We start from the raw sequence: 26757 nt of genomic DNA, 5'->3' as shown, positions 1-26757 counted from the left end.
GAAGCTGAACTCTATTGCTAGGTAACTAGATAATACGCTACTTAAAAATTCTGAATAATATAAGTTCTGCAAATAAAATACAGATTTTTAATCATGTCAAGTGTTCCAAGTTATTGGGAACATAAGTAAGAAAGGGGAAACTTGAAATAAGAACAGGAATTACAAAAGCAAGCAAAATTAATGTTAACATTTAATAAGATCTGACTATTAACACTACTTAGTGTCCTCACATCAAAAACCAGAAGTCAAGAAATGAAAGAGGAACAGGCAGTGTGGGCATGTTATTTAAAAAAATGTCTTTGACCTAAATGTTCTGATATAATAACTATGGGAGAAAGCATTTCCAAAACTCTGTTCAGCCCTATTATTTGACTTTTCATTAGGCTCTATTAAAAACATACCAATTTCCCTATATTAAAATTACACAGTAGACATCAGACTTGCACTTCTTTTTGGTGGAGTTTTTGTGTCAGAGGAGAGGTTGGGCTTAGGTTAGCTGCGAATGTCCCTAACACTCCCCACTTCTGGTGGTACAGACTCTTGGTGCCTTAGTTTTGTCCCACACTTTCAGAGACAACTTCTCTTCACCTTGCATTGGGGAGACAACTGTCATACAATGTCATTTCTCTGACTGCTGCTCATGAGACTGGGAGAGGGAGAGAGATTAAGGCTGCACAGTGACTTAGTTCTCCAAGGAAAAATTAGAATTTAGAAAAAGATGATGGCAAGGCGGTAAAAACTTTTCAAGGTTCTACCTTTGTAGTCAATCTTTTCTTATGTAAATAGTATACCTTCAAAAAACTTTTCAGAGTTTTGGCTGGTAATGTTTAACCTTAGGAGTAAAGTTAATAAAAGGGGTAAAAATCCACAGACACTGCTTATCTGTACCAAATTAATTATGATTACTCTACCACTATTAAACCATCACTTGGTGGTTCTTAATGCACAAAAGCCAACATTTAAAAAGAGATTCTTTAAAAGATTAACATAAATCATTTCTAAAAACCATTACACCTTTCCTTTTGTGTACCTATTTTCAGTGAACTCAACTTTCAGGCTTGTAGAGAAAGTTCAAACATGGACCATTTAAAAAAATCAAAGTATCAAAGGCTTAAGTGTTCTTTTTTCTTTTAAATATTAGACAAACCATTCAGGGAAATTCTGTGCAAACTAAAACTCAATGATGGCTTGGAAAGAACATTCTTAGAAGGCTGAAGGGCCAATGCACAGTGCGAGTGTGGCTATGGGAGAAATGAGCGTGGCTATGGGAGAAATGAGTGTTACTGTAGCCATCGACTCTCAGTGCACTAAGGGTCCACTTGAACAACTAAAGACTGCTCCATCAGTGTCATGATACCTGGTGCAGTTCTTTAAGAACAGATCTAAGGTCAGCCAACGGCTTCTGCCTAACCTCTAGGACCTCTGATACCTATAAATACCTTGCACAGTAGCTACAAACATATTCCTACATGGGCAGGTCTTAACATCATCCTGTAGATTGTTGGCATTAACTCAAGTATCTTAGGTTTCTTTCTGAGGTGTTTGCATTTAAACAAGGTACAATTTGGCATTTATGCAACTGTTTCATAAGTAGCGCCTGTTGGGACTATTTTCTCAATTCCTTATCAGAAAAATCACTGAAGAGCACCCTTAAATGATGAACAGGTTGTGTGTTCTGGAAGACTACTTCCAAGTCACAGCTAATTTTGACCCATTCTGCAAGATCCATCTTCACGGCCACCTCCTGTGTGAAGGCTGTCTGCATTCCTCTACCTGGAAGTAAGCTCTGCCTCCTCAACTTAAGCTTCGTATGTGTCTTTTATACCACTTAGCTCTTTCTTTTGTATGTTAAAATAATTTATATATGTCCTGGCTCTCCTAGGTGTATAAGCTTCCTGAGAGGAGGATGTGGGTCTAATTAATCTTTGCACATGAGAGTTACTAAAAAAAAATTTGCTAAATGAGTCAATTAATAGAGAACATTTTAATCTTTTTAAAAGGCATAAAAGATGGTCACCTTTTCAAGCTTCCGCTAAATTCTGTTTCACATGTAACGTGTGTGAAACTAATGGTTCCCTGAGACACTTGTTTATGGTAAGGTGGAAAAGAAAATTAGAATATAAAATCTACCCAGCAGATGATTCAATGAAGTGGCCATCCAACCCTAATCTATGATTTCTCCCACAAGTCAGCACTGTCCATCTTTAATCACTGTAAGATGATGAAAGCACACATTATAGGTTTTAAAAAATACACTTAAAACAAAACAAAACTAAAATAAATAAATAAATAAAATACTTAAAGGTCCAACTGTTGGATGTCAGTTGCTAGTTACAATAGTCCTCAATTAAACTATGTCTGTAGTTTTAAGTATGGATAAAATGCCAGGGGTCTTGACTCTGTCACCAGACATACTTCCTACTGTTACTAGGGGTCTGGGAGCAAATCACTTCCATTCTTTGTGCCTCAGTTTTTACATCTGAAATGGAGGAGCTGATAACAACAACATTAATAATTTACTAAGCACTTGGTTTTTTTTTGTCGTTTTTTCGTGACCGGCACTCAGCCAGTGAGTGCACCAGTCATTCTTATATAGGATCCGAACCCGCGGCGGGAGCGTTGCCGCGCTCCCAGCGCAGCACTCTACCAAGTGCGCCACGGGCTCGGCCCTTACTAAGCACTTGTAAACATGCCTAGTGTGATTCTTAGGCACTTTTCACATTTAATTTTTTAAATTCCTAGAGGAAGGTGGGAAGAAATATGCTCATATACGAACAAAGAGAATAAGGATCAGAGAGGTCAAGTAGCTTGCTGAAGGTCACACAGGTAGTAAGCAGCAGAAACAGAAACCCCTAACCTGCTTTTCATCCAGTACACTATTACTTTTCTGTGGGCCTTCAACACTGTGCTAACACTTGATGTGACAAAGTATAATGGCACAGAGCAGCCCACTGTATTACACCTTTCTTTGTATCTAGTGCATGAATCTTTAGTTGTGGAAAGCTGACAATTCAGAACGGTGCTTTTCTCAGCATCCTCTCTGGGCTCCCTGGAGTAGACTTCAGGGAGGTGGGCACAGGGAGAAGGGTGGTGGCAGATGTCAGTAAAACAGCTCCCTGGACACCTGCTTCTAGGAAGGAGTTGAACATCCGAGTGGGGAAGCAGCAGAAAGGGAAGTGAGTCTTCCCAGGACTGCAGGGCATGAGTGGCCATGAGCACAGCAGCTGGTCATCTAAGTCGGGGAGTCTTTCATCATTGCAGAAGAAATCCGATTCAGTACTGCTTTGAAAACTTTTGCCAATACTACTGGAAGTTTTGAACAAGCAAGATGGGCATCATGCTAAAAGAGAGCTTTCAATACATTCTGTTGAACACTGGAAATTGAGACAATTTGTTTTGTGGAAGGAAACAAGAAATCACCGCTCTGACTAACCCAAGCACTCCCCAGCTCATTGCGGTGCTGCTAATACAAGAGGATTTCTATTTGGTTGGGCTGAATACAACTAGCAGGATCGCAGCAACCTCACTTTTGAGGCGAAGGGCTGAGTTACTGCAGATGAAGCTGGCTCCTCTCCAGATCAGCACTCACTGCTGCTAAGTCCCTCTCTGACCACAGCGACATTTGGAACACTCCAAATGGAATTGGGAGAGTGAAGAAATGAATCACCATTTTCTTTTTGCAAAAGGAAACAACAGCAACAAAACAAAAACAGGCAAAAATACAGATTGAAATGAGGGGAACATTTTCAATGTAAAACCCAAACCTGGGTTGCACCTAGAAAAGCAAAGTGTCCTTCAGGTTATTGTGTATACTGGGTCTACAGGCTGGGAGAGTTTTTGTTACAAATTGCTATCTGTAGGTTCCTAATCCATGGCTGTGGCAATGTGTGCTCAATAACATCTCAGGGAGGGGGGCGGGGGGGAAGGGCAGTCATTTGACAGACATTTTGAAGCAATTTCGTGTCGCCGTTTTGGTGACATGCTGCAGAGGTAGAACACACACTGTGGAAGTGACCCTGGAAGGTGGTGCTCACAGATCACAGCGGGCTGACCAGCTGCCTGTGCGGACTTGGGACAGGCTGCACCATGGCACCATCCCTTCCACCTTTCAAACAGCAAAGTATGACATGGGGGGCTGAACTGCAGAATAACCAGAACTTTTTTTTTACACTGGTCTTCGGTTGGGAACAGGTGTATTTATGGTCTGTCATTCTATGACAAAAAACAGGTTATTGTAACAAGATTAATTCAGGAGTGAGGCCTGCAAATGCATTTCCCCAAAGCACCCCCTGTTCCTGCTTCTCACTACACACACACTCCAATAGTTTTTATGGATTTTCCTTTATTCACTTTGGAGATTTCTCAAACATTACACGTCCATCTGCCAACAAAGGGCTGGCTTGGGGGGGGGGGGGGAGCAGAAGCAAGCACCAATTTCCACTGGTTCAGTGTGAAGCAAAAAGGAGAATGTAGCTTCTCTCCACAATTTGAAATCAGCAGTTCAAAATATTGGTATGAAATCCTATATAGTACTGCTGAATTTTTAAATACCTTGTTTTAAGTCAAGTACAATAGAACTTAAAATAAAACCTATATATGATTTTGGTGCTTTAGAAAAGAATATTTAAGCCTTACCATTTTAGCAAATTTCTCAACAGTGATAGTGGGGAAGTGTGAAATTATATCTTGAAAATGAATGGATTCCTGACACAGCTCTTTGGAGAAGAGTAGGAACAGACAGACAAAATGCTCTGGAAACAGAGAACACATGAGTGAAGCCACTTTATGAAGTCCCAGGGGAAAAGACGCATGGGGGGAGCTCCACTCTGCAGAGCTCTAGCACAACCACTGCACACGTCATTTGTGAGTTATGTTAAGAACAAACGTAAAGCAGAGCATGCTTTATTGGAAAACTGAGCACGGCTGACAAATATACAGAACTTTCTCTATGGACTGTCACTGTGGGTGTAGTTTGAATCACAGAGCCAGAAAAGATTGCTTACCGACAATATATACTAGGTTAACACTGAAATTTGGGGTACTTTATCACATAAACCGAAGAGTTATCAGAACTGGAACTCAAAACCTTGAAAAGGCCCAATTCCAGAAGAGTTTATTTGTAAACATGTAAACTTATTTCCTTGGAGCGTTCCACTGTATATATAACGTTATACGAGATGCCCTATTTAAAATGTTCTACAAACAGAAGCTATTTCACACATGTATCTAGCATCACTGGTGAGACAGATTTTCAGTTGTTAATTACATGGAGACTACTCCAAAAAAAGAACTAAGAAGGAGAAATTCAGTTGAGATTATTTCAAATTTAATATCTGAAGAAGGAAAAACACTACATTTGCCCTTAAAACAATACAATCAAAACAGGAGAAGGCTGTCAAGCTCTAGTCAATTTCTGGCGTGGCTAATCCATCAGTACGCCTGAAACAACAACTGCATTAGCAATTCTGGTGGCAAAATCATGTTGTAATTTCAGCAAGCCAGTGGCTCTGGCTGGGAATCAATCTTGTGAAGGGAAAGTGGCATTTGTCTCATTAAACAGAAGACAAAGAACAAACAGAACTGCCACTGATTTAAAAAACTGTAGATTCCTGTAAGAATACATAACCATATGATATTAAAAAAAAACAAACCAAACAACAAAAGAAAACAAAAAACAACTATTCCACCCTGTTCACTCAGGGAGACATGCTAGAAATGACTACAGTTATTCAAAGGACCTTCCATTTAGGTTCCTAGTTATAATCGCTTGTCTGAGACCAGTGTGGAGGGGCTCAGGTGAGAGGGAGCAGAAGAGGGGGAGCAGGAGAGGGGAAGCAGGAGGGGGGCAGCAGAGAGAGCAGGAGAGGGGGAGCAGGAGAGGGGAAGCAGGAGGGGGGCAGCAGAGAGAGCAGGAGAGGGGGAGCAGGAGGGGGGAGCAGCAGAGAGAGAGCAGGAGAGGGGGAGCAGGAAGCGGGCAGGAGAGAGGTAGCAGGAGAGGGGGAGCAGGAGGAGGCAGCAGAGAGCAGGAGAGGGGGAGCAGGAAGGGGACAGGAGTAGATGCAGTGCCAGGAGCAGATGGCAGGGGCAAGCCTGTGAGCTAGGGAGGAGAGGCAGTGTCCCTGCCCTCCCCTCAGGTCTGAGGGCTCCAAGGGCATCGCATCATGGGCGTTGCATTGGGTGGGGAGAAGAGGAGGGAGAAACAGCCAATGCAAGGGCCCTGTGGCAGGGGCAGGTGGGGAGACGTGAGGGGAGCCTGGCAAGGGATGGGGGAAGGCGATCTCACAGGGCTTCTGGTTCTGCACGCAATGGGAAGAGACCAGGATGACACTGAGAAATGTGTATTTTAAAGACTGTGGTAGGGAGAACATGCTGGAGGCAGGAGGAGTGAGCGGAGGGCCAGCAGTTACGAGGCTGCTGCACCAGTCCAGGAAAGAGATGATGGTGCCTTGGGAAGGTGGGGGGCGGGGAACAAGAGAAAGAGTTGAGCAAGACCATGGAGGTAAGACAGACAGCACTTGGTGATGAATTAGATACTGGGGGGGTGGGGTGCCAGGATGCCTCCTAGGTGTACACTTGCACAAGAGAACAGATAATGGGTCAGTCACTGAATTAAAAAGCAGAAGAGGAGCTCATGAGTTTGGCTTTGGACACGTGGGGTCTGACAGGCCTTGGGCAGACATGAGGCCACGTCATACAGGCAGGTGTAGTCCCGGGCTGGACAGCAGAGGGTTCATCTTTCCTCCCTACCTGCAAATGCCCTTACAAGACTTCTTGACTCTTTTTTCTAAGATCTTCCGTCTCTGGTGAACATGATCTCTTTTCAAGGGAGCCTGTTCACTCACAGAAAGCGTCAGTGTACATAAGGCCAGCAGACAAGCTCAGCAACCATCCTCAGTTACTTTCTATCTATACATTAATAACTCCCCAAATACTTTCATAACTGATATGTTTCAGTTTTTTCCTCTTAAGAATGGACAAAGAGAAGTATTATTTTCCTGTGGCTCTGTGAAAGAGGCCCTTTCAATAAAGGAGCAGCAGCAACCGTTAGCAAGCTCTCAAGAATGATCTTGTTGGTGGGTATGCCTTAACTCTTCAAAGCAGGACATCTCCCCGCGTGTCTTTGCACGGTGCACGGGTCCTTATAATGAGGCACTGAGCAAAGGGCCTCTTGTTTCCAAAGCATTTCTCCCGGTTGTGTCCACATTTCTCTGAAGAGCTGTAGTTTTCACGAATGCATCTTGGTGAAGCTCTTCCCATCAGGCACCGAGGAATACTACATATTCCATTCTGGATTCCAGAAAAGGCTATAACATCAGACACGTTTTGCCCTCTCTGTTAATACTTTGCACAGACTTCTTAGAGGGTTCTAACCTACTGTCCGTTTTGCTTCTGGCACTCACTGCTGAAATAACACCTGTTGCTCAAGATTCAGTTCTTCCTTTCACGTCCAAGCAGGTAACCAGTTTTAGTTGCTCCTAAAGCAACTGACTGATCTTCACCTTCTTTCAAAGAACCAAAAAGGCAACTGAGCTCAAAGGTTTTGAAGCAAGAGACTTCCTCCTCAGGAAGCAAATGCAAAAACAGTGTCTGGCTGCTTGAATTTTGGTCATTGATAACTAAAGGATGTTCTCTTCATCCTCAATTTTTTTTTTGGTTTGTTAAGTCTATTGTTCACTCATTATGAACTGTTTATTGGCAATCACACAAAAATGAGCTAAAATATTTTGAAGGTATTTATTCAGAGATTTTGACTTCAGTACTTCTTGTGGGTTCCCAGCACAACAGCTGCCCCAAGGGCATGGCATAGAAGGAAGCCACGGGGAGCAGCAGCGAGCCCCAAATCCTGGCTTTCCTTGCAGGACGCGACCCCCACACTCTGTGGTTCCTGGTACCATGCAGCACCCCCGGGCCTCTGACAACACAGATGAACGGCACAGTTCCCTGGTCTGGTAAAACGAGATCCATACTTCACGAAAGAAAAATTAGTTCACTGACATTCCCACACAGAAAGAAAGTGCCCGCTTCTAACTGCATTATATTTAAAGACCTTTACTTAGAAAGTTTATCCTGAGACACGATACCACTGAGAAAAGATCTCAATTCATTTACAAGGAGGGCTCTTCCTTTGCGGTGCTAAGAATATCCACGTGAAGGTGTGAGAGAGAGTGAATTGCTAACTTGAAAGGGGTTGAGCTACTTAAGAGCTGTAAGAGCAGAACAACGGGGCAGGTGTCCTAGAGGCCTGCGACCGCACAGCCTAAGGCACAGAGAGCACATCCGCTAGACAAACACTGAGGAGCCAAATAACAATCACTAATGAGTTAATCTGAATGATGTTTTAAGAGTGAGATAGTTAAGAATGCATGTATCATATATGCTTTCTTTTACCTCTTGTGCCTTAATGGATTTATCAGTCTGCTTAAAGCAAATCAGTCTGGGTTCTGAGGTCTCCATTCCACATACTGTGCCACGGCAATATTCTGTAGGACCCTCTAACAAAGAATGCACTTGTCTGGGGCTGTGGTACCAGGAAACATAAATATAGTCATTAGTGATTTTTTAAAAACCCTCCTAAAACTCTTACAGATTTTTTGAGCTAAAGGCAGCCTGGGCCACGATGTTGAACAACCCCTTCCCTTTCATAACTTAGAAAAATTGGGATGTACTGGGTTGTATTGCTGATTATTCCAAGTGATGGGTGGACTATAACGTTGATTGCAGACAATATGGTAATCCCAATGTGTCTAGGGCAGAGGCATTAGTGGGGCCACGAGGTTAGAAGTGAAGATAAGTGGTTGGAACAAGTAAATGGGAGCAAAGGACCTCAGCCTAACACATGCAGTGCCATCAGGTGGCACTCAGACAGCGAGGGCAGTAGCCAATGCGAGAAGGCCTGATGGGGACCTGAGAGAAGAAATTCTGAAGGAAGAAGGCAGGTGTAGGTGTGGTGGGGTGCCCTGAACATTTCAGAGCGTGAGAGGATGCTACAAGGCAGGACATAAGGCGGGGTTTAGGAAGACAGGCTGCACCACAAAGCCACAGACTGCCAAAGCCCGAGTTAAGGTGCCAGGTGGGGACATCCATTTCCCTTGATTCCACCCAGTATTCCCAGCTCTAGGCCTGTGTTTTCCTCATTAAATGTCCATCAGGAAGCAGGTATAAAAAATGAAGTATCAGTGTTTGTGCTTTCCTACAGCTTCCCTCTGTTTTTCAGTACTCTTCAGGGGCAAGAGCCCCAAACGCCAGTCCTCAGCCCTGAGCTTGCTTTTTCATCCACCCAGGGGACTTACAAACAACACAGCCTCACCAGCCTCGTCCCTCCCGGGCTTGGGGTGAGGTTGCGTATGCTGAGGAGTCTCTAGGTGAAGGGTCAACAGTCATTAGGGCACTTCACGGACTCCAGTCCATTGAAGGTTTGCTGTGCATGTCAGACTTTGATTCCTTGGATTCTGTTAAAATTTTTGAAAAATAATCTCTCTTGGTCTTTTCAGAATTACTGTTTTACTACTTTTTGATTTGAAGATTTATAAATGTACTTTATGGCTTCCATAACAGTTCTGTAACTCTAAGAGATTTAATTGAAATCACAATCTTAAAATACCAACATAATAATATTCATTCAAATTCTTAATTTTGAAGGGAAAAAAAGGACTAAAAATTAAAGCATAGTATTTGGATGATAATGCAAAGGATTACACTTAATTGCAGAAATAAAAACTCTATTTAAGCCTTTGAAATCTTTTCTCTTTGTCTTTCAATAACATGACTTTTCAAATCATAGCTATTATGTTAAAACTTAATTGTCCAAAATCCAAAAGGCTGTATTCTTAGTTAATACAAATCACTGCTCTTCAGCACATGGAACCCGCCATAACTGGGGCTTGACACATTCAGAAGTTTTTTGCCCCTTCTCTTTGACATGTTAATGCACCATCTCCATTAACACATTTCCACATTAGTGGCTCCTGGTCCCTCAGCACAACTGCATCATACTGGCTTCAGAGGAAACTAATACAGAAAAGTGCCTGGCTGGCAAGCAGCAACATAGGATATGAATTTATAAACACACCTCAACAAAGAACAGTTGCTGGAAGGTATGTGTATGTGAGGTGCACAGGGTGCAGATATAAACAGCTGTGTATACCTGAAAAGCCAGAAAACTTTGTTTGTGTTTCTAAATGGGTTTGGCTCCTTCTGAGCAGAAGAAGACTGTTAATCACATTCTCTCACAAAACATTCAGTTTCTTCAGTACCAATACAGTACAGCTGCTAATGATCGAGCTACCTATGGTTAAGACTTCATGGAAGTTACTCGCCCTGTTAATGAGTAGCTAAGATTAAAAAATAACGTTAATTAAAATTTCCAATTTCCTATTTGACTAAAACCAAAAATATCTTAAAGGTAATTTCAGTGACCCTGGTTTTTGGTATGACATACGTGTTAAAATGTAGGTCTACAGACTCGCATTTGTGATAATTTCTTTCTAATCAAGAGTAATGAGACTTTTCAAATTGATTCATTTTGTCCCCAACCCCCTTTTTTTTTAAACTAACAAGTCTGAGACATTTCCTTCTTCTGATGTTTCATTAGTTCACTGGGGACTCTCGGAGACAGCAGAAGAGTGACAGTGCCTGCACCAGCATCATGCAGGTGCACACATCTGTCCGAGTGCACAGTATTGCCATCTGTTTCCACTCTTCCACGACTCACAATTCATGCTAAAGCAATATTGGTATGGGCAACCGAAGGGTGAAAAAGACAGAAACTCAAACCCATCTGTGTGCCAGCAAGTAACTGTTACTTATTTCACAAGGTGTTTGGCTCTGAAAACACACTACTTATGTTACACATGGTGTCTGAACAGGAACATTCAAAGCACTCATCTCCTCCTAGTGCAACAAAAACAACCAATTTTAGATAATGAAACAATATCCAGACCTCATGTGAAAGGTAGGACCTTCACTAAGACACTCATTAATATTTGGTTTCTAACAGCAGAACGAAGAACAACTAAGATAGAGATTTTTTTATGCCCCCCAAAAAAGAAAATCTAGTTTAGGGGCAGCACTAAGCAGAACAACAGGCCCAGGCGACAGGGACCCTGCCTCAGCTTTGCCCTGCCCTTCACTCAATGATCCCAAATGGGTAACATCATAGGTCTTCATTCCCTGCACCATAAAATAGAGGAGGAGAGAGTATATAATGACTAAAATCCTTCCAGCTCTAAGATTCTATTATTCTGTGATAGAAACTTTATATCCCCTTGGAACCTATTCTTATGAAAACTGTATTACCTTAAAGATCCATGCCAAAACTTTGACACAGCAATCTCAAGTCACCTAAGATTAGATCAAAGTTTATATATGTGAGGTTCTGGGGGTGGCAGGCCTTAAGGAATTAAAATCTGTTTTTGTCCATCTACCCTGGCTTAAAGATCTAGGGCTTGTTAGACTGTAAATTCAGCGAAGTCTTGTTTCCTTCTTGGAGCTCATTTCCAAGGAAAAAAATCTAAATAATTCTGAAGTACCCAAATCCACAAATCAGCTATGTTTGGCAGAGATGCCAATTGTTGAATCCTACCAGGTGCCACTCAGAATTGATAAATGAACGCAAAGCACACTAAATGACCGAGGAAAGTTATTTTATGTATGTGTGCATGCTTGAAGCATAAAGGTTACTGATAATGGAGTCAGTCATTCAAAATATATTAAAGACTATGTTGTAGCCTGGGATTCATGACAATGCTTCTTTATCAAGCAATAGGCCAAGGTCTTTCCTAAGTTTGTGGCAGATTTTGAGTCTCATATTCAGACAACAGTTCAGAACCCTTCCAACACGATTCTAGGCAGCCAGCGGAAGTGGACCAAAGATGAAACTCATTTGCCATTCTGGAAGTAGGCTTTTCGTGAGATCAACTAGCATTTCCAAGTTTGTTTCTCATATCTTCAAAAGAATATTACATCGACAAGCAACATTTTAAAATGGAACACAACATCGCATTTCCTGAGTAAAAACTGTATCAGTGTGTGTGGGGTGGGAGTTCTGTATAGATATTACTTATAAATCATTAACTTCAAATGATTAGATATTATTACACAGCTAATCTAGTACCTGAACATTAAGATTCCCCACATTCTGGGCCGACCCCATGGCTCACTCAGGAGAGTGCGGCGCTGGGAGCGCAGCAGCCCTCCGGCCACGGGTTCGGATCCTATATAGGGATGGCCGGTGCGCTCACTGGCTGAGCGCGGTGCGGACGACACCAAGCCAAGGGTTGCGATCCTCTTACTGGTCACGAAAAAGAAAAAAAAAAAATGATTCCCCCAAATGAGGAATTCTTTTACACCAAAGGTAAAAAGGAAAAAACAATCTATATGTTCCTTAACTTACTCAATGCAGTAAGTTTACCCTCACAGTGCCACTCTTAAAAAGGGAACTAATACAAGAACTTCCAACCAGTTAACTTGTGTGTTTTTTCCCCCTATGGTCTCTTATATTCAACTAGCTGAGAAAGCCTGAAGCATAATTGCCATAACCCTTCATTTTTACAATGAGCTTTCTGTTTTTGTCTAATTGCAGACAGTCACACACACACTCACTCATTCTACACCTTCATCATTAATTTGTCTTTTTCAGATTCTTTTATAGACCCTAGGCCCATTGGGATTCTGACTTGAAAAAGAAGTCATTATGACAAGCTCTGCGAATACTGTGTTGCTGAAAGGCCTGCACCATTTCTTCTTTTCCAAAAGAGAAACTGACATTTAACAAACTGGCTTTTCGAATTACCAACCTAACTTTAACCTCAGAGCTATCAATGGGAGAAAAAAAAGCAAAAACACAAATTCACTACAATTAGCTGTTAAATAAATAAAGCAAAAGCATGTTGAAAATTAAATTTCTCAACCCAAAGCACTAAAACATGTGATATATGTTTTCTCATATTCAAGGTTCTGCTTTAAAAAAAAAAAAAAAGGCAATACAGGTTATATGTATTGCAAAGTGGAACACAATGAAGATCTAAAATAGAAATAAAACTTTCTTTTCGTTCTTTTTTTAGAAAGAATATTGTAGACAATAAAGGCAAAATTCATAGTTAACAGACATGGGACTGCTCATGTGCTTTTTAAGATTTACATACAGTAACTCCAACATTTTTCTTTTTCTTATTTTTAATTAAGGAGGATGAGTTGTATTCTAAGGAAGCTATCTGGATGCTGCTGGCTGAAATACAGATTTGATCTTCTCATGCTGGTTAGCTAACATTGATTTTCTGCCCCAGTGGAAGAGATTTTACTCTGATGCATGCCATTTAAATTCATTTTACACAGCTGCTTAATGTGGCTTGGCAAGGCCCAGCCAAACAGGCTTTGTGGGTCTAAATAGGACTCCTGAGTTGGTAAAGGACAGATCCTATGGATTAGCAGCTGATGATAAATGCTTTTCTCCCCCCATAGTTATCTTCGTACTGACTCACGAATTGACCTTGAAGGTACCACAAGAAAGTGAAAAAGAGAAAAAGACAATTTCCTAAGAGTGTTTACCTCATTGTACACTTGTTATTTCACTTTGAGGATTATGTTTATAAAATTCTACATTTGTTGGTCCACATTTAGGACCATGTTTATAGAATTTAGAACTCTGAATTACAAAATTATCTTTTGCTCTTGCTGTCTAAATAAATGCACACTGCATATAAAACTACTAAAAAGCTCTGTGTCATGCATTCATAACAAGTAGTGAAAGCATAACTCTGTAAGTTTATTCTTTAAACAAAGCTAGTTGTCTGTTCCCTGTTTCATTTTAACCAAAGATGAGATATGTCTCTACTGAAACTAACTACCAAACACAGTGAAGTCTTATAGGATGATCTCATCGTTAATATATGCAAAATGATGTCAATAATAATATTTTTGCTTAGTAACTCACTCAATAATAATATACTTTAAGAGTATTTATTAGCCTAAAAATAGTGACAGAGCCTTATGGTACATAGTTTGGTAGTAGGAAAGAAGAGAGAGACTTTTTGTTGCTGTATGTAATTCCTGTGTTGAAGTTGGTAACAATATGGCAATATCATGTTTAGAAAGAAAATTCTGTGTTGGATGATTTTGTTGTATTTTCCTGGTGAATTCAGTATTATAATACTTGTTGGGAGAAGGAAATAATAGAACTCTTTGGCACAGTGACGATACAATGAAACCCCTCCTAAGTCCTATGAATAGCCTGTCAGCTCCACTGCAGTGAATCTCTTGTCAAATGAGATGCTGAGCTCTGAATTTGGAGGTGGGAGTAGCAGTTCACTGCAGTGGCAGGAATGATAATCACAGTCATGAGAACAGTGCTGCACAACACAGGTCCCGAGACAAAACCACCACAACAATGAGGGTATGACGCCCGAGGAGGGGATTTCACTACTTTACACAGATAAAAGTTCTTATTTCCTACTCAGGCATGAAGGAAAGCAGCCATGCCAAAAGCCATGCACAGACAGGACCCAGAGGACAGCATGCAGGTTTCCACCAAACTGCCACAGTACTGTTCATAGAAAGAAAAACAAGACAAACACGGACAATAAAGACAACCCCCTCTGAGACAGATGTCCTGTTAGGTCTTCTACTGTCTTTGTTTGGGTGTTCTTTCGCAGCCAAATGGCATGTTTGTTAACAGTTTAAAAGAAAATGCCCAGGTCCCGCAGCAAGTCCGGGGTGTGTTGCTACCTACCCGTACTGGTCAGGCTGGTGCGTCATGGGAGCCTGAGAGGTGCCATAGTTGGGGTGCTGGGAAGAAAACATGGGGCGTCCGCCAGCCCCAGACTGGCTGGGATAAGCAGGCGACCTAATGTATGGTGGCCTAAAGTGGAACAGAAGAACAGCCTCTTTGGGTTTGTTCTGTAGCACAAGTATGAACCCCTGTCTGTACACTATCCCCACACATAGGCGTGGGGGTTACACAATGTGGTCAATAAGCAGAGTACTCCGTACTGTGCAACTGCCTGGGAGAAGACTGGATAGGATTCCTCCGAAAAAAAGAAGAAGAAGAAGAAAAAAGTAGGGACAGGGCAAAGGAGAGAGAAAAGTGAGACCTAATCTCAGCTTACAATTTTGAAGTATGGCTTTGACTTTGGCAAAAGCAAAAAATTAATATATGGCCCCCATTTAAATTCCTGGATAACTAAAATGGGAGTCTATGAAGGAAGGCTTTGGAATGGCCTACTGATTAGAAATAGAAAATGATAATGTATAGATGTATATTTATATATTAATTTCTATAAAGTGATGTATAAACTGATTTAGAAAGAGAACATAACAAGACTTTTTAATCAAATGGAATTATGCCTTCATCCCTATCTTCTCAGGTCACTATCAAAAGCTTCATGTCAAATGCAATCAAATACTTTATATTTAACAAAAAGAAAATAACTTGGTCTTCATGAGTTTCAACAACAGACAATTCATTTAAACCTAAAGTAGAACTTCAACTAGACCAGCCAAGCCAGTCTCCACACGCAGGTTTATCAAAACATTCCCTAAAGCTTGCACAGGTTTGGCTGAGAGGTAACATGCTGGGGCCCAGAAGATTCTAAGTAACTGTATGTGGATGAGAGACAGAAAGAGTGAATGATTTTCATTTTAAGTCCTCAAGGGAAATTTATTATTATTTGGAGCAAACAATGAGACTGGAGGGGTCCCTACAGTCCCCAAATAGCAGCTTCAGAGGAAAAGTAACAAAGGGACACATTTAAAGACACACACACATACACACATACGTTAGCTTTTGTTTCCCTTTGACAAAAATCAGAATCTTCTATCTTTTTTTCTGAAGATACCATTAAGATACATATCTTTCAATGTACTTTGTTTTAAAAACTATTTACAAGTACTTCTTTTGAAACATGTTCACCTCTGCTGCCTCATAAATTTTTAATTAAGTCTATTATTTTTATATAGGCCAACTATTTACTTTAGGAATTAATTTTAAAAATCAGGATTAAAAACAATTAAGTATTTGAAGCTAAAGCCTTGCTCTATCAACTTAAACCTTCTAAAATATCACTTTTGCTTTATTAACCACATTTTAGTTTAGACAGAGAGGAATGCCCAGAAAAACAAAATATAACATAAGAATATGAAGTATATAAATATCACACATATACATTTAGACAAACACACAATACACATATGTACATATACAATATTTCTATTTTATAAAGATTTTTATGGTAGGGTAAGAAAAGGGGGGGCATATTTCTTTTTTAGTGTTTTAGATCTTAAATAGTTTTTAAGCTTTACTATTTCCTGCTTAAAACTCCATGCAACCAGAACTGGTTTGCTGGCTACAATGACTATACACAGACATTTCAAATCACCTCCCACAACTTGTGTGCCCACCATGCAGATTCCTTCCTCCATGTATCAAAGAACATGGTTTGTCACTTATTTCTCGGACCTTTACGTTACAGAATATATTTAACACAAAAAGAACGGCCAGGCAAAGTCATATTCTACGACTGGCGTGTGATCTACGGAAGCGTGTCAGTTACGTGGTCACATGTAAACGCACAGCATCTCTGCCCGGGCATTTTCCTGAGTGGCATACCTGCTTTGTGCTGAGTTTGCAGCAGCCTGCATCACTGCTGCAGCTGCCTCCTGTGCCTTACGGTTCACAGTTGGCATTGGCGGCCCCATTCCTGGCCCTCCCTGCTGAGACATGCCAGGAGAACTGGGGGTCATGCTGCTCATATTTCCAGGAAATGGTCTGTTCTGCATCCCAGCTGATGGCATTCGTCCCAGGGGCATAGCACCACATGGCTGGCTTGGCCCTTGTCCATGCATCTGGTTGTTGGCACTGATACCCAAACTGGGCCCTGGGCCGCTGTAGCTTGCACTGGGCACCCCACTATACGTTGGGGGTCTCGAGTAGTTACCTAAACAAAAAGCAAACACAAATTAAAGCCTTTTATTTAATCTGTAAACTTGTGAAAACATTCACTGGAAAAACTTCTTGTCCAACAATGTGATCACCATGGAGTATTAATCATGACCCTTATCAGCCCTTCCTGTTGGTGCAGAGGAGGCTGCCAGTCTCCACACACCCCCTCTCTGCACATTCCAAAGGCCCCTGCAGAGCGGCCCCAAAGACAAAGAGCCCCACAGGACCACTGCAATACTGAGGAGAGATTCGATCTAATCATAAAAGCTCTATTCATAGGCAAGAGATACTAGTTCTGAGTGCTGCTTGGGTGTTCAGCACCTCACACTTTTACATTTTAGCCAAAATAATGATTTCAACCCCCAGTCTTTAGGTGAGGACCACTCTGAGACTGCACGGCTATATCACTGCTCTGTTCAACAGCTATGATAAAGGGTTCAAAAAGAAGACACGAAGGACAAAATGCACACATGGCCAAAATTATCCTTCAAAACCCCACAGGAAGATGCTGTGTGAAAACCTGACATGAGTCCAACACCGTTACTCTCCAATGTTAGGAACAACCCTTTTTTGGTTTATGTGAGCACCAGATAAAGGTGTTGGTTTGTGCTTGGTGCCACGTCTTATGAAAAACAGTTCCAAGCACTAGCACAGCGCAACGGTGGCACGAGGGAAGGAAGGCCGGGCCGGAGACTGCTTGCCTGGCCACACACTTGTGGGGGAGAGAGGTGCCTGCAATGGCCCCTACTGCATCGGTGGTTTGGTCTGCCCTTTCCTTCCACACCTTTTGAGTGTATGTACATAAATTAAAGGCATATATGATTCCAGTTTCAATAATAATAACTGCAGATATTCATTGCTGAACCATAGTGCGTGCCAGGCACCTGATTAAGTTCTTTGCCCAGTGAATTCATTCATTTCTCCCAATAACCATATGAAACACAGATACCACCAGGACTCCATTTGCAAGTGAGAAAACTCAAGAGCTAGTAGATTAGGACTGATGCTCAAGCAAACTGACTCTGGAACTCATGTATTTAACCAATAAAACATGCTGCCTCACAATAAATGACAGTTGAAATAAATATAAAAAGACAAGTGTTTATAGGGTATGGATTAGTGTTTCTCAATCGGTCCTTACTACTTTCTGGATGACTCTCCCATCCATATTACATAACTATTCACTTACTATATGCCAGAAACTATTCAGGACGCAGGGGACATAAAGTTAAATACAACCCGATTCCTGCCCTGGAGAAGCTCACAATCTGTGTGTGTACATGTGTGTACAGACAAGAAAAAACACAAAAGCAAAACCAAAAAGGTAACGCACTGTGTCAACTGCAAGGAAGGAAAGTAAACCTGACTTGGGATGGGGTCGGGCCGTCTGTGGAGGGGGGGTCTGGAGCTGAAACTCAGCACCCACGAGGGGCAGCCTCAGGGGTGGAGAGCTGGGCTGAGTGAGCTTCTGCACTTGCTGACTGTGGGAACTCAAGTAACCTGCTTTCATCTGTCCTCATTTCAGCCTTCTTTCTGTAAAACAAATATAATTCTCTCTGATGTTGTCCACTTGAAAAGCTGGTGTTAGGACTGAACGATACGATGTATGTAAAGCATGGGTCCAGTTGCTGGATGGTGGATAAGGCACAAGAGGGGAGGGCATACCCCTGGCAGAGAGGCTGTGACCACCAGCTAGGACAGTGAGAGCAGGCACACTCAGGACAGTTGCTGAGGGACTACCTGTGGCGAGGGAGGGGGCAGAGGGAAGAGCCAGACCCAGCACGGTTTTGTGTACCAAGCTTCTAAGTTTGGGGTTTATCCTAAAGATAAAAAGGAGCTTCTAGAGGATTTCCAGCAGAAATAGGACTGGATAATAACTACGATAAAAGCAGATACTTAATATTTACTATGTGCTAAGCTCAGTTCCAAGTTCTTTGTATTAACTCATTTAATCCTTACATCAAGCCTGAGAGGTACATATAAGTATGATCCTCATTTTGGAGATGAGGAACCTAAGTAATTTCTCCTAAGGTCATACAGCGATAAGTTGAGAAGTCAAGGTCTGAACCCAGGCAGTTTGAGTGTAGCTCAGAGTCCAAGCATACATTCTACCATGTAGCCTCACAAATGTTTAAGAAAAAGCATACTCGTGTAACAATATTATCATAATCGTAAAAACAAGTTTTCTTAAATTCACACATATAAAGCTGTATCACCTATAATACTGCAAGAAATTCAATAGACTCTTCAACATTTATTGAGTGCTTCCTCTCCGTCAGGTGCATCACATGAATTTTCTTATTCAATTGTCTGTGAAGCATGTATTAATAATGCTTAACAATTGTTGGGAAAATAGAATAGTTTGGTCAGGCTCTCTCGCCTCGGGGCAGGTTGGGTGTGGTGTGGTGCATTCTTTGTAAGCAGGCTGTGTGTGGGGGTGGGTGGAGTTAGTGCACATGCGTAGCACGGTGACTTGGCTGGCATCTGCGCCGCGTGGCCATGCTCTCAAACCTTTGGTTCCAAGGACCTTTTTGGCTGGTTACCTAGCTCATAGACCTGCGTGTGAGGGGACTGGTGACCCAGCCTGGTGTGTGAGGGGTATGGGGACCCAGCCTGGCATGTGAAGGGTTTGTGACCCAGTCTGGACAATGGGCGTGAGGGGTCTATGAGCACCAGACCCAGCCCTAGCTCGACAATTGGCCCAGTCGGCAGTGTTACGGGCAGGTAAAAGAGTCCAACAATAATGTATTAATAATAGTTATTAACGTATTAATAATGCAGATGATATGAAGGTCACTGTTCATGTAGACCATGGTCTGGCACACTTCTTCTATTACAAACCAGAGAGAAAATATTTCAGGCTTTGTGGGCCAGGCAGCCTTTGTGACATCTACTCAATTCTACCACTGTGGCCCCACAGCAGCCACATAGCAGACACATACACAGACGGGAGCAGTGGCGTTCCAACAAAACTTTATTTACAAAACAGGTGGCAGGCTGAAGTGGACCATAACTTGCTGACCCCTGACACTGAAGAATCTTGCAACAAGCTAATAAATTGCTACACTAGCAACAGAAAGTGAGACTTGTTGAAGTCAGCAGCTTCTTTAACCCTGAATACCATCTGGAAGGCTGAAGAAAGGCTTAAGGGGATTAACAGAGTGAGGCAGCAGCAGATCTGAGGATCCAGGAAATAGAGAGCGCACGAGGGGACAGGAGGAGGAAGGGGGGAGGGGCAGCATAAATTACATCAGGTGCACTCAGTTGCACACCTGTCAGTCTTTTATGGCCCGCTCCTTAAATCTAAACTGCCTCTTCATGAAGATACACTGCCTTTGCATTGTCAGGATTTGCAGAAATAATCAAAATTGCATTGTTTTCAAGTAAAAGGTTAAAAAAATTGCAACTGTTTGTCAGTTTCAAAGTTCTTTAAAAAAATGCATAAGTTGCTTCTGAGCCCCCGTTCTCCAGGACACAGGCAAGCTCGTCATCTGTTCCCCATCACACCACCTCATCTCAGCGGGAAAGGCCCCTCCTGTGCACCCTGGTGGGCTGGACACGGAGCAGGGGCCAGGCTGCTGGGCCCTTCCTCTTCCCACGCTCTTCTTGGTGAGCTGGAGTTAAGCCTCCTCCTCCCTGACCTCAGGTCCCCTCACTGCCAGATTATCTGATAATATCGGTGAAATATAGTGCTACTTTTTGGCTCTCTTGCTTTTATTAAAAATAAATATACTCACTCATAGTTTGGATGCACAAGTAATTAATTCACATATTCATGCTATTACTCTAGGGCTCATTCCCACCCTCCCTCAACACTTGATAAGTGACTCATTAGGTAAGAAGCCTTTTTCAGTGAAAACATATGTGCCCTTTGCTTTTGAAGGAAATGAAATAACACTTTAATCTTATTTTAGAAAACAAGCATTTAGACATGGTTATTGCAGACTATGCCCATAATGTGGTTTTATTAGAGAAAGAAGGTTCCTGATTTTGTTGAACTCTGCATATAGCTGGAATGGAGAAATGCTGTTATTCTAGCTCTTGCAGCTTGAGTTTAACTGGCAGTCAAGGGCTGTATTTTAATGAACATAAAGGAAAGAAATAACTGAGATGCTTAGTTACCCTGTACCTTACTTCAGTCTCTCATTCATTTCATGTAATAAAAAGAGAAGAGCTGTGTTTCAATAGCTGTGCTCAATTCAGCAGCTGGTCTTCGTCCTGCAGAAGGAAGCGTTCTGTAATCGTGTGGGGCGTGCACCAGAGCATAAGGGCCATGCACGCCCACACATGCATGCATGCACTTGTTCTGCGAGAGGCACATCTAGGACTGGGCTCCCAAACTATCCTCCAATCACTCGGGTTGATTCCGTGAACTGGCACTCAAAAGCACATGTCATGGGAATATGTTCTAATTATAGAGCCTCTATTCGTTAGAAGAAAATACAAAGTCCCTTTTTCTTTTCCTTGAAACTTTAAAGACTTTCCTCATTAAACTCACATGCCTGGATAAAAATGGTTTCTAAAGGCTTAAAATGGCTTAAGAGGCAGCAATGGATAAAGCAGGGGCTTTAGAATCTGGGTTTGAATACTGGTTCTGACACTTCCTAACAGCAGGATCTTGGGCAAGTTATTTAACCTCTCTGAACAGCGGTTTTGTCATCTGTAAAGTGATGATGATAACGGGGATACAGGTTGAAAGTGACTAGCACAGCGCCAGGCATACTTGCCTACAAAATGATTGCTGCTATCGTCATCAATAGCCAGAACAACATCATTAATGGTATCTTTTCCCCACCATCTTTAAAAAAATCTGTGGATGGGGTGAGAAAAATGATTCAAGCCCCCACCCCCATTTGATAGCATATCCTTCTTGCTTCCTAAAATAAACAAAAACCAAATATGTAAGCCAAGCAAAATATGAGAGGAAAAGCCAGGAATGTGAAGTGCAATCTTATTTCCATGTTTCTCTAATAGATTAGTAATTTGTTGGCACTAGCTTTGACAGAAAACAGATGGATCCAGCATTAAGCACAATGAAGGCAGCAGATGCCGGGCCAGCCCACCTCAGCTGGACTGGTCTTGCAGCCAAGTCCGAGAGCCCACAGTTTTCAAGTGGGTTCATCTTGGCACACCAGCTTTGGAAAATTGGTCACCAAATGAATTCAGATTTCAACCCACCAGGAGTTATATTCAAGCACCAGATAGAAGAAGGGGTAGCTACTCTCTATTCAAGTCACCATCATTATTTTAGAAGCAACACAAGTAATTCTGTATCTGACTCCATAATACTTAAATTTGCTAGTTATAATCAATACACCAAGCTTTCTGCTTTTATTGAACTATTAAATGTTTCCACTCACATATAAAATTTTACTTTTCAGTTTTAATCGTTCAGCAATTACTTATGAATACCTACTATGGGGGCAAGGTTTTGCATTATTCCTCTATACTGTGGAGGATAAAATGGAGGTAAACATCATAAACTAGAGATTTCACCCTAGGTGGAAAAAAAAAGCATAATTAGCAAAACTATGATAAATGTATTTATGAATTAGGACTAAATGTGCATCTATCTTGTTTTAGCTAATGATATTTACCATTTTTATAGCAATCTACTATATAATATTAAGTCATGTTCATTGAAATGTAATTTGCACACCCTAACAAAAATATATAATCCTGTAACCAACAGCACAATCAACGAGAAAGATACAGAATATTTCTATCATGACCAAAAACTTCCCCCTTGCCCTTTTATAGTCGATCTCATTCCCATGCCCAGCCCCTGGCAACCACTGATCTGATTTCTGTTCCTCTAGTTTTGCCTCTCCATAATGTCATATGAGGAATACAGTCAGAATCAACTTTTGTGTCTGGCTTCCTTCACTTAGCATCACGCTTCTGAATCAGGATACATTGTTGCATGTACCAAAAGTAGTTTCCCTTTTATTGCTAAGTATTATTTCACTCTGTTGACACTGTTTCTAGTTTTTGGCAATTAAGAACACAGCTGCTAAAAACATTTGCATACAGGTCTTTGTGTCAACATATATTTTATTTTACTTAGTAAAACTCTAGAAATGAGATTGTTGGGTTGTATGGTGAGTGCGTGTTTAACTTTACAAGTAATTGTCAAATTGAGGCTGTACTATTTGTGTACATTCCCAAACACTGTATGAGAGTTCTAATTTCCAGCACTTGATATTGTCAATTAAAAAAAAAAAAACTTAGCCATTCTAATAGGCATGTAATAGAAATCATTGAGGCTTTAATTTTCAATTCCCTATTGGCAAATGATTTTGAGTATTTTTCATGTGCTTGATGGCTGGTTACCGTATTTAAGTAAGGTCCTTTCTGTGTAAAAACAAAACAAAACAAAAAAGTTGTATTTAAAAAGAAACTTCTTCCAACTCAGTCTTTCTACTCAGACCTATTACACAATGCTTCTCTCTTAGGCAGGGAAATTGATCAGGTAGTTAAGAAGACCACAAATACAGGTTCAAAACGAAAGTTACCCCAAGTTGCAGTAAATCCTACTATTTAAGGGAATAAACAGAGATAATTTATTTTTTGGACTGATATATAAGGCACTGTATTTTTCCTAGGTCGACATGCATTTAAAAAATTCTTTAAAATATACAAATAAAACAATATCACACAAAGTTTGTAAAAGAGATGGACCTATATCTTACCTCACAGTGTCACATCAGTGTTTCACTTTTGGTGTTCTTTTCCATATGTTACAAGAATTAACTCCTTTAAAAATTTAATTACAAAGTAGTACAAGCTCAATGAAGAGAAAACTGAAGCACAGAAACAAACAGACAAAAATTACCCTTAATTTCATTTCAAAGACAAGACACCATGTAGGATGAATTCCTCTGAGGCACTGAATGGTCAACCAGTACCTGCGTGCACCACAGCAGGCTCAGGGAGGTCTATCAGTGTCTCTGGATGACTCTCTGTCTTAGCAAAATTGATTCATTTACAAAACGCTTATTAAGGGCCTCTTCCATCCCAGGCTCTGCTAAATGCTGGGGTTCAGCAGTGAACAAAGACGAAGCGCTTATGTCCTGGTGGCTGGAGACAGGCAAATAGGAAACAGACACTGCCATGTGGTGGTGAGCACCATGAAGAAAAGCAGGCAGTGACTGCTACACAAGTGGCGAGGCGGCCACTGTGGCAAGGGGCTGCATGTGTGTCAGCTGTGTCTCCCGGGAGGAGGAGTGGATCCTTGGAGGAACAACAATGACGAAGGCTAACGTCAGATGCAGACCCCGAGGACACACGGGCACAACTGGGTGCCAGTATCTGACGTCAGGGCAGTGAGTGAAGAAGGGTCCTTGTCACTAAAGCTCAGTTTCCTCATCTATAAAAAGGGTATAATAAAAGACTATCTTCTCATATGGTTGCTATGGGAACAGAAATTGTAATAATAGAAACTATTGTTGGATAACTGATAATGAATATATAGAATCTGCCAAAGAATAGACAAAAGCTGTTCTAATATTAATAAGATAGATTTTTAAGCAGTGAAAGGACATATCTTTATATTATCGGGTTGTGTTATGTGTCTAATTTTTATTTCATGCTACACAGATATTGAAATTTATTCCTCAAAAAAAGAAAAGTATAAGAAAAAGCACTGACATTAAACAAAATATAAAAAGGTATTATCCCAACCCAATAGCCAACTTTTAGTATCAGTGAAGTCTCTGAGGCAAGAAATGAAGGAGTCTAAGAGTCAGGTGCCCCCACTGCCCATGCTGCAGGAGCCCATGTGTCCTCTCTGGGCTCAGAGCCGCCGTGCTCTGCACGTGTCCACACAGACTGCAGTGAGAATGGTGTCCTGGAGGCCAGCAAGGGGGAGCCCTGACTTGCTACATTGCTGTCCGGGGGTGACCACCCTGATCATGACCTATAGAAGTAAAAGCCCACGCTTGTAACAATGCACTTAGTCATTCAACGAGGGGAGAGACCGTTGTACCTCTTGAGTGCTGTTGATTTTAATTATCCAGGTAAAATAATTAGTTTCACACTAGTCAAAATTAAAATTGCTTTTTTTTTTCCCTTTTTTCCAATTTAAGCTCATTTGTACTATTTCCCTAATTCCCAGGTTTTGACAAAACCATGATGATTATCAGTATAAGAAGAATTCATGCTTGAATCTTGTAACTTGAGCCTAAATTTAAACATCAAAAGGCTTGATTACATTAACCTGCCTTTTGCTAGAAGATGATCTAATTAAATTTACGTTTTTTTCTAATATTAGCAAGAGATTTAGATTATTTCTTTAATAAAACAAAATAGTATATTCTATACTTAATAATTAATCCTTCTGATTTAACCATAAAATAAGGTTAAAGTAATAAGCAGCTGTAAACCCATCAAGTGTATTACAAACCTGTTTCAGGACAAAAAAAACAAAATAAGTAAAGTACAGCAGGAGTGACTTTGCCAGAGACTAGCTTTTGGAAAGCCTAAGAACACAGTCATGTCAATCTCTAGCACCATTCAGTGTCTGACCAGACACAATGAACACAGGGGCAGACATACCTCACCTCTGTATAAGGAGGATGCATGGAGCTCAGTCAATAAGAAGACAGAGGGTCTGGGCTTATAAGTGTGGAGACTGAAATCCTGGGTCACGGTGACACCACGGGCCTTTACGGTACGCTCACATAGCTGGCGGGCTGACCACTTTGGACATTTATACCTTGTTCCTCTAGAACCAAATCAGCTGTAACATTATTACTGTGTAATTCACTATTTTGGAATTGTAATCATTTCAACTGAATATTATTTAAAGTTTAACTTCGCTGAATTTATGAGAAACATTTAATGAAGGAAGGGAAAGGGAAGATTTCAGATGGTATCTAATTTACTTTACAGAAAAAAACCCTTTAAATTCTGAAAAACACCTCTTACTGAAGTAATTTGGAAATAAAAGGCTCATCAGACTCCCTCACTTGTAAGTCCTCTGCTTCCTAAGACACACATGATATAAATCAAGGCACACAGCCAGGGCCGGGTCAGTACGACCCGTGCTGCTGCACTTGGTGGCCCCACACTGGCTCCCAGCTGCTATTACACAAGCGAGTGCTAATGGGGCAATCTAGACTCAGAATTACTGTTCCTTGCCCAACAAGGTAATAATACTGCATATTTGCAGCAAAACTAAGGCTAGACTCTTAGTTTTTGCAATTCGTGACAAATATGCAAAAAGTATTTATGGATGCTTAGTGTGACAGATGCTTTTCTAGGCAATACAAAAACAAACAAAACAGAGTCTTTGTCCTTAACAAATAAATGAGGCTGTGGAGATTCGATTGATCTCAGCTCTTTTTCCCATATAAATTCATTTATTAATAATTAACATGTTAATTACATAATTCATTTCTATTTATTAAAGCAAGTCCCTATAGTCCTCTCTCCTTGCAAACACTTTGCAAGGGTACTTATTATATGCTTGCTTGAAGGTAGAAAAGTACTATGTCATAAAATATACCGTAATTAAACCTTTTTACACATTTAGATTGGCTTCATCCCATTTGTATACTTACTAATTCAAATTTTATGGTACTAACATACATTTCTAACATTTTCCCCTTCTTCACTTGAGAAAAAATTCCTATTCTCTTTAGTATTTTTGATATATTTCCATACTTGTAATCCTAAAGTGTTCCTTGCTCCTTGAAGGCAAGCAGTTTGTCTTCCTGGTTTTGTTTCCTTCATGGCTGACTGAATGAATGAACCAGCAAGAAGGGAGCACATCTAAGGCCTGGGAAAGGATGCAGCCACTGACCATGAGTGGCCTCTGAAGA

At 41.1% G+C, this 26757-nt stretch overlaps 1 protein-coding gene across 4 annotated transcripts in view; it reads right to left on the bottom strand.

Moving 5' to 3' along the window:
- Window positions 1-26757, bottom strand: part of ARID1B (AT-rich interaction domain 1B) — a 405100-nt gene that overhangs the window by 39801 nt on the left and 338542 nt on the right. For all 4 annotated transcript variants that reach the window (XM_063096175.1, XM_063096176.1, XM_063096177.1 and 1 more), the window contains one exon: window positions 16601-16928. In XM_063096175.1, the coding sequence (XP_062952245.1) occupies window positions 16601-16928 (328 nt within the window). The remainder of the gene's footprint in view (window positions 1-16600; window positions 16929-26757) is intronic.

Source organism: Cynocephalus volans, chromosome 5 (assembly GCF_027409185.1).
Source record: "Cynocephalus volans isolate mCynVol1 chromosome 5, mCynVol1.pri, whole genome shotgun sequence".
Classification (NCBI taxonomy): domain Eukaryota; kingdom Metazoa; phylum Chordata; class Mammalia; order Dermoptera; family Cynocephalidae; genus Cynocephalus; species Cynocephalus volans.
This window is presented reverse-complemented; position numbering and strand designations above follow the sequence as displayed.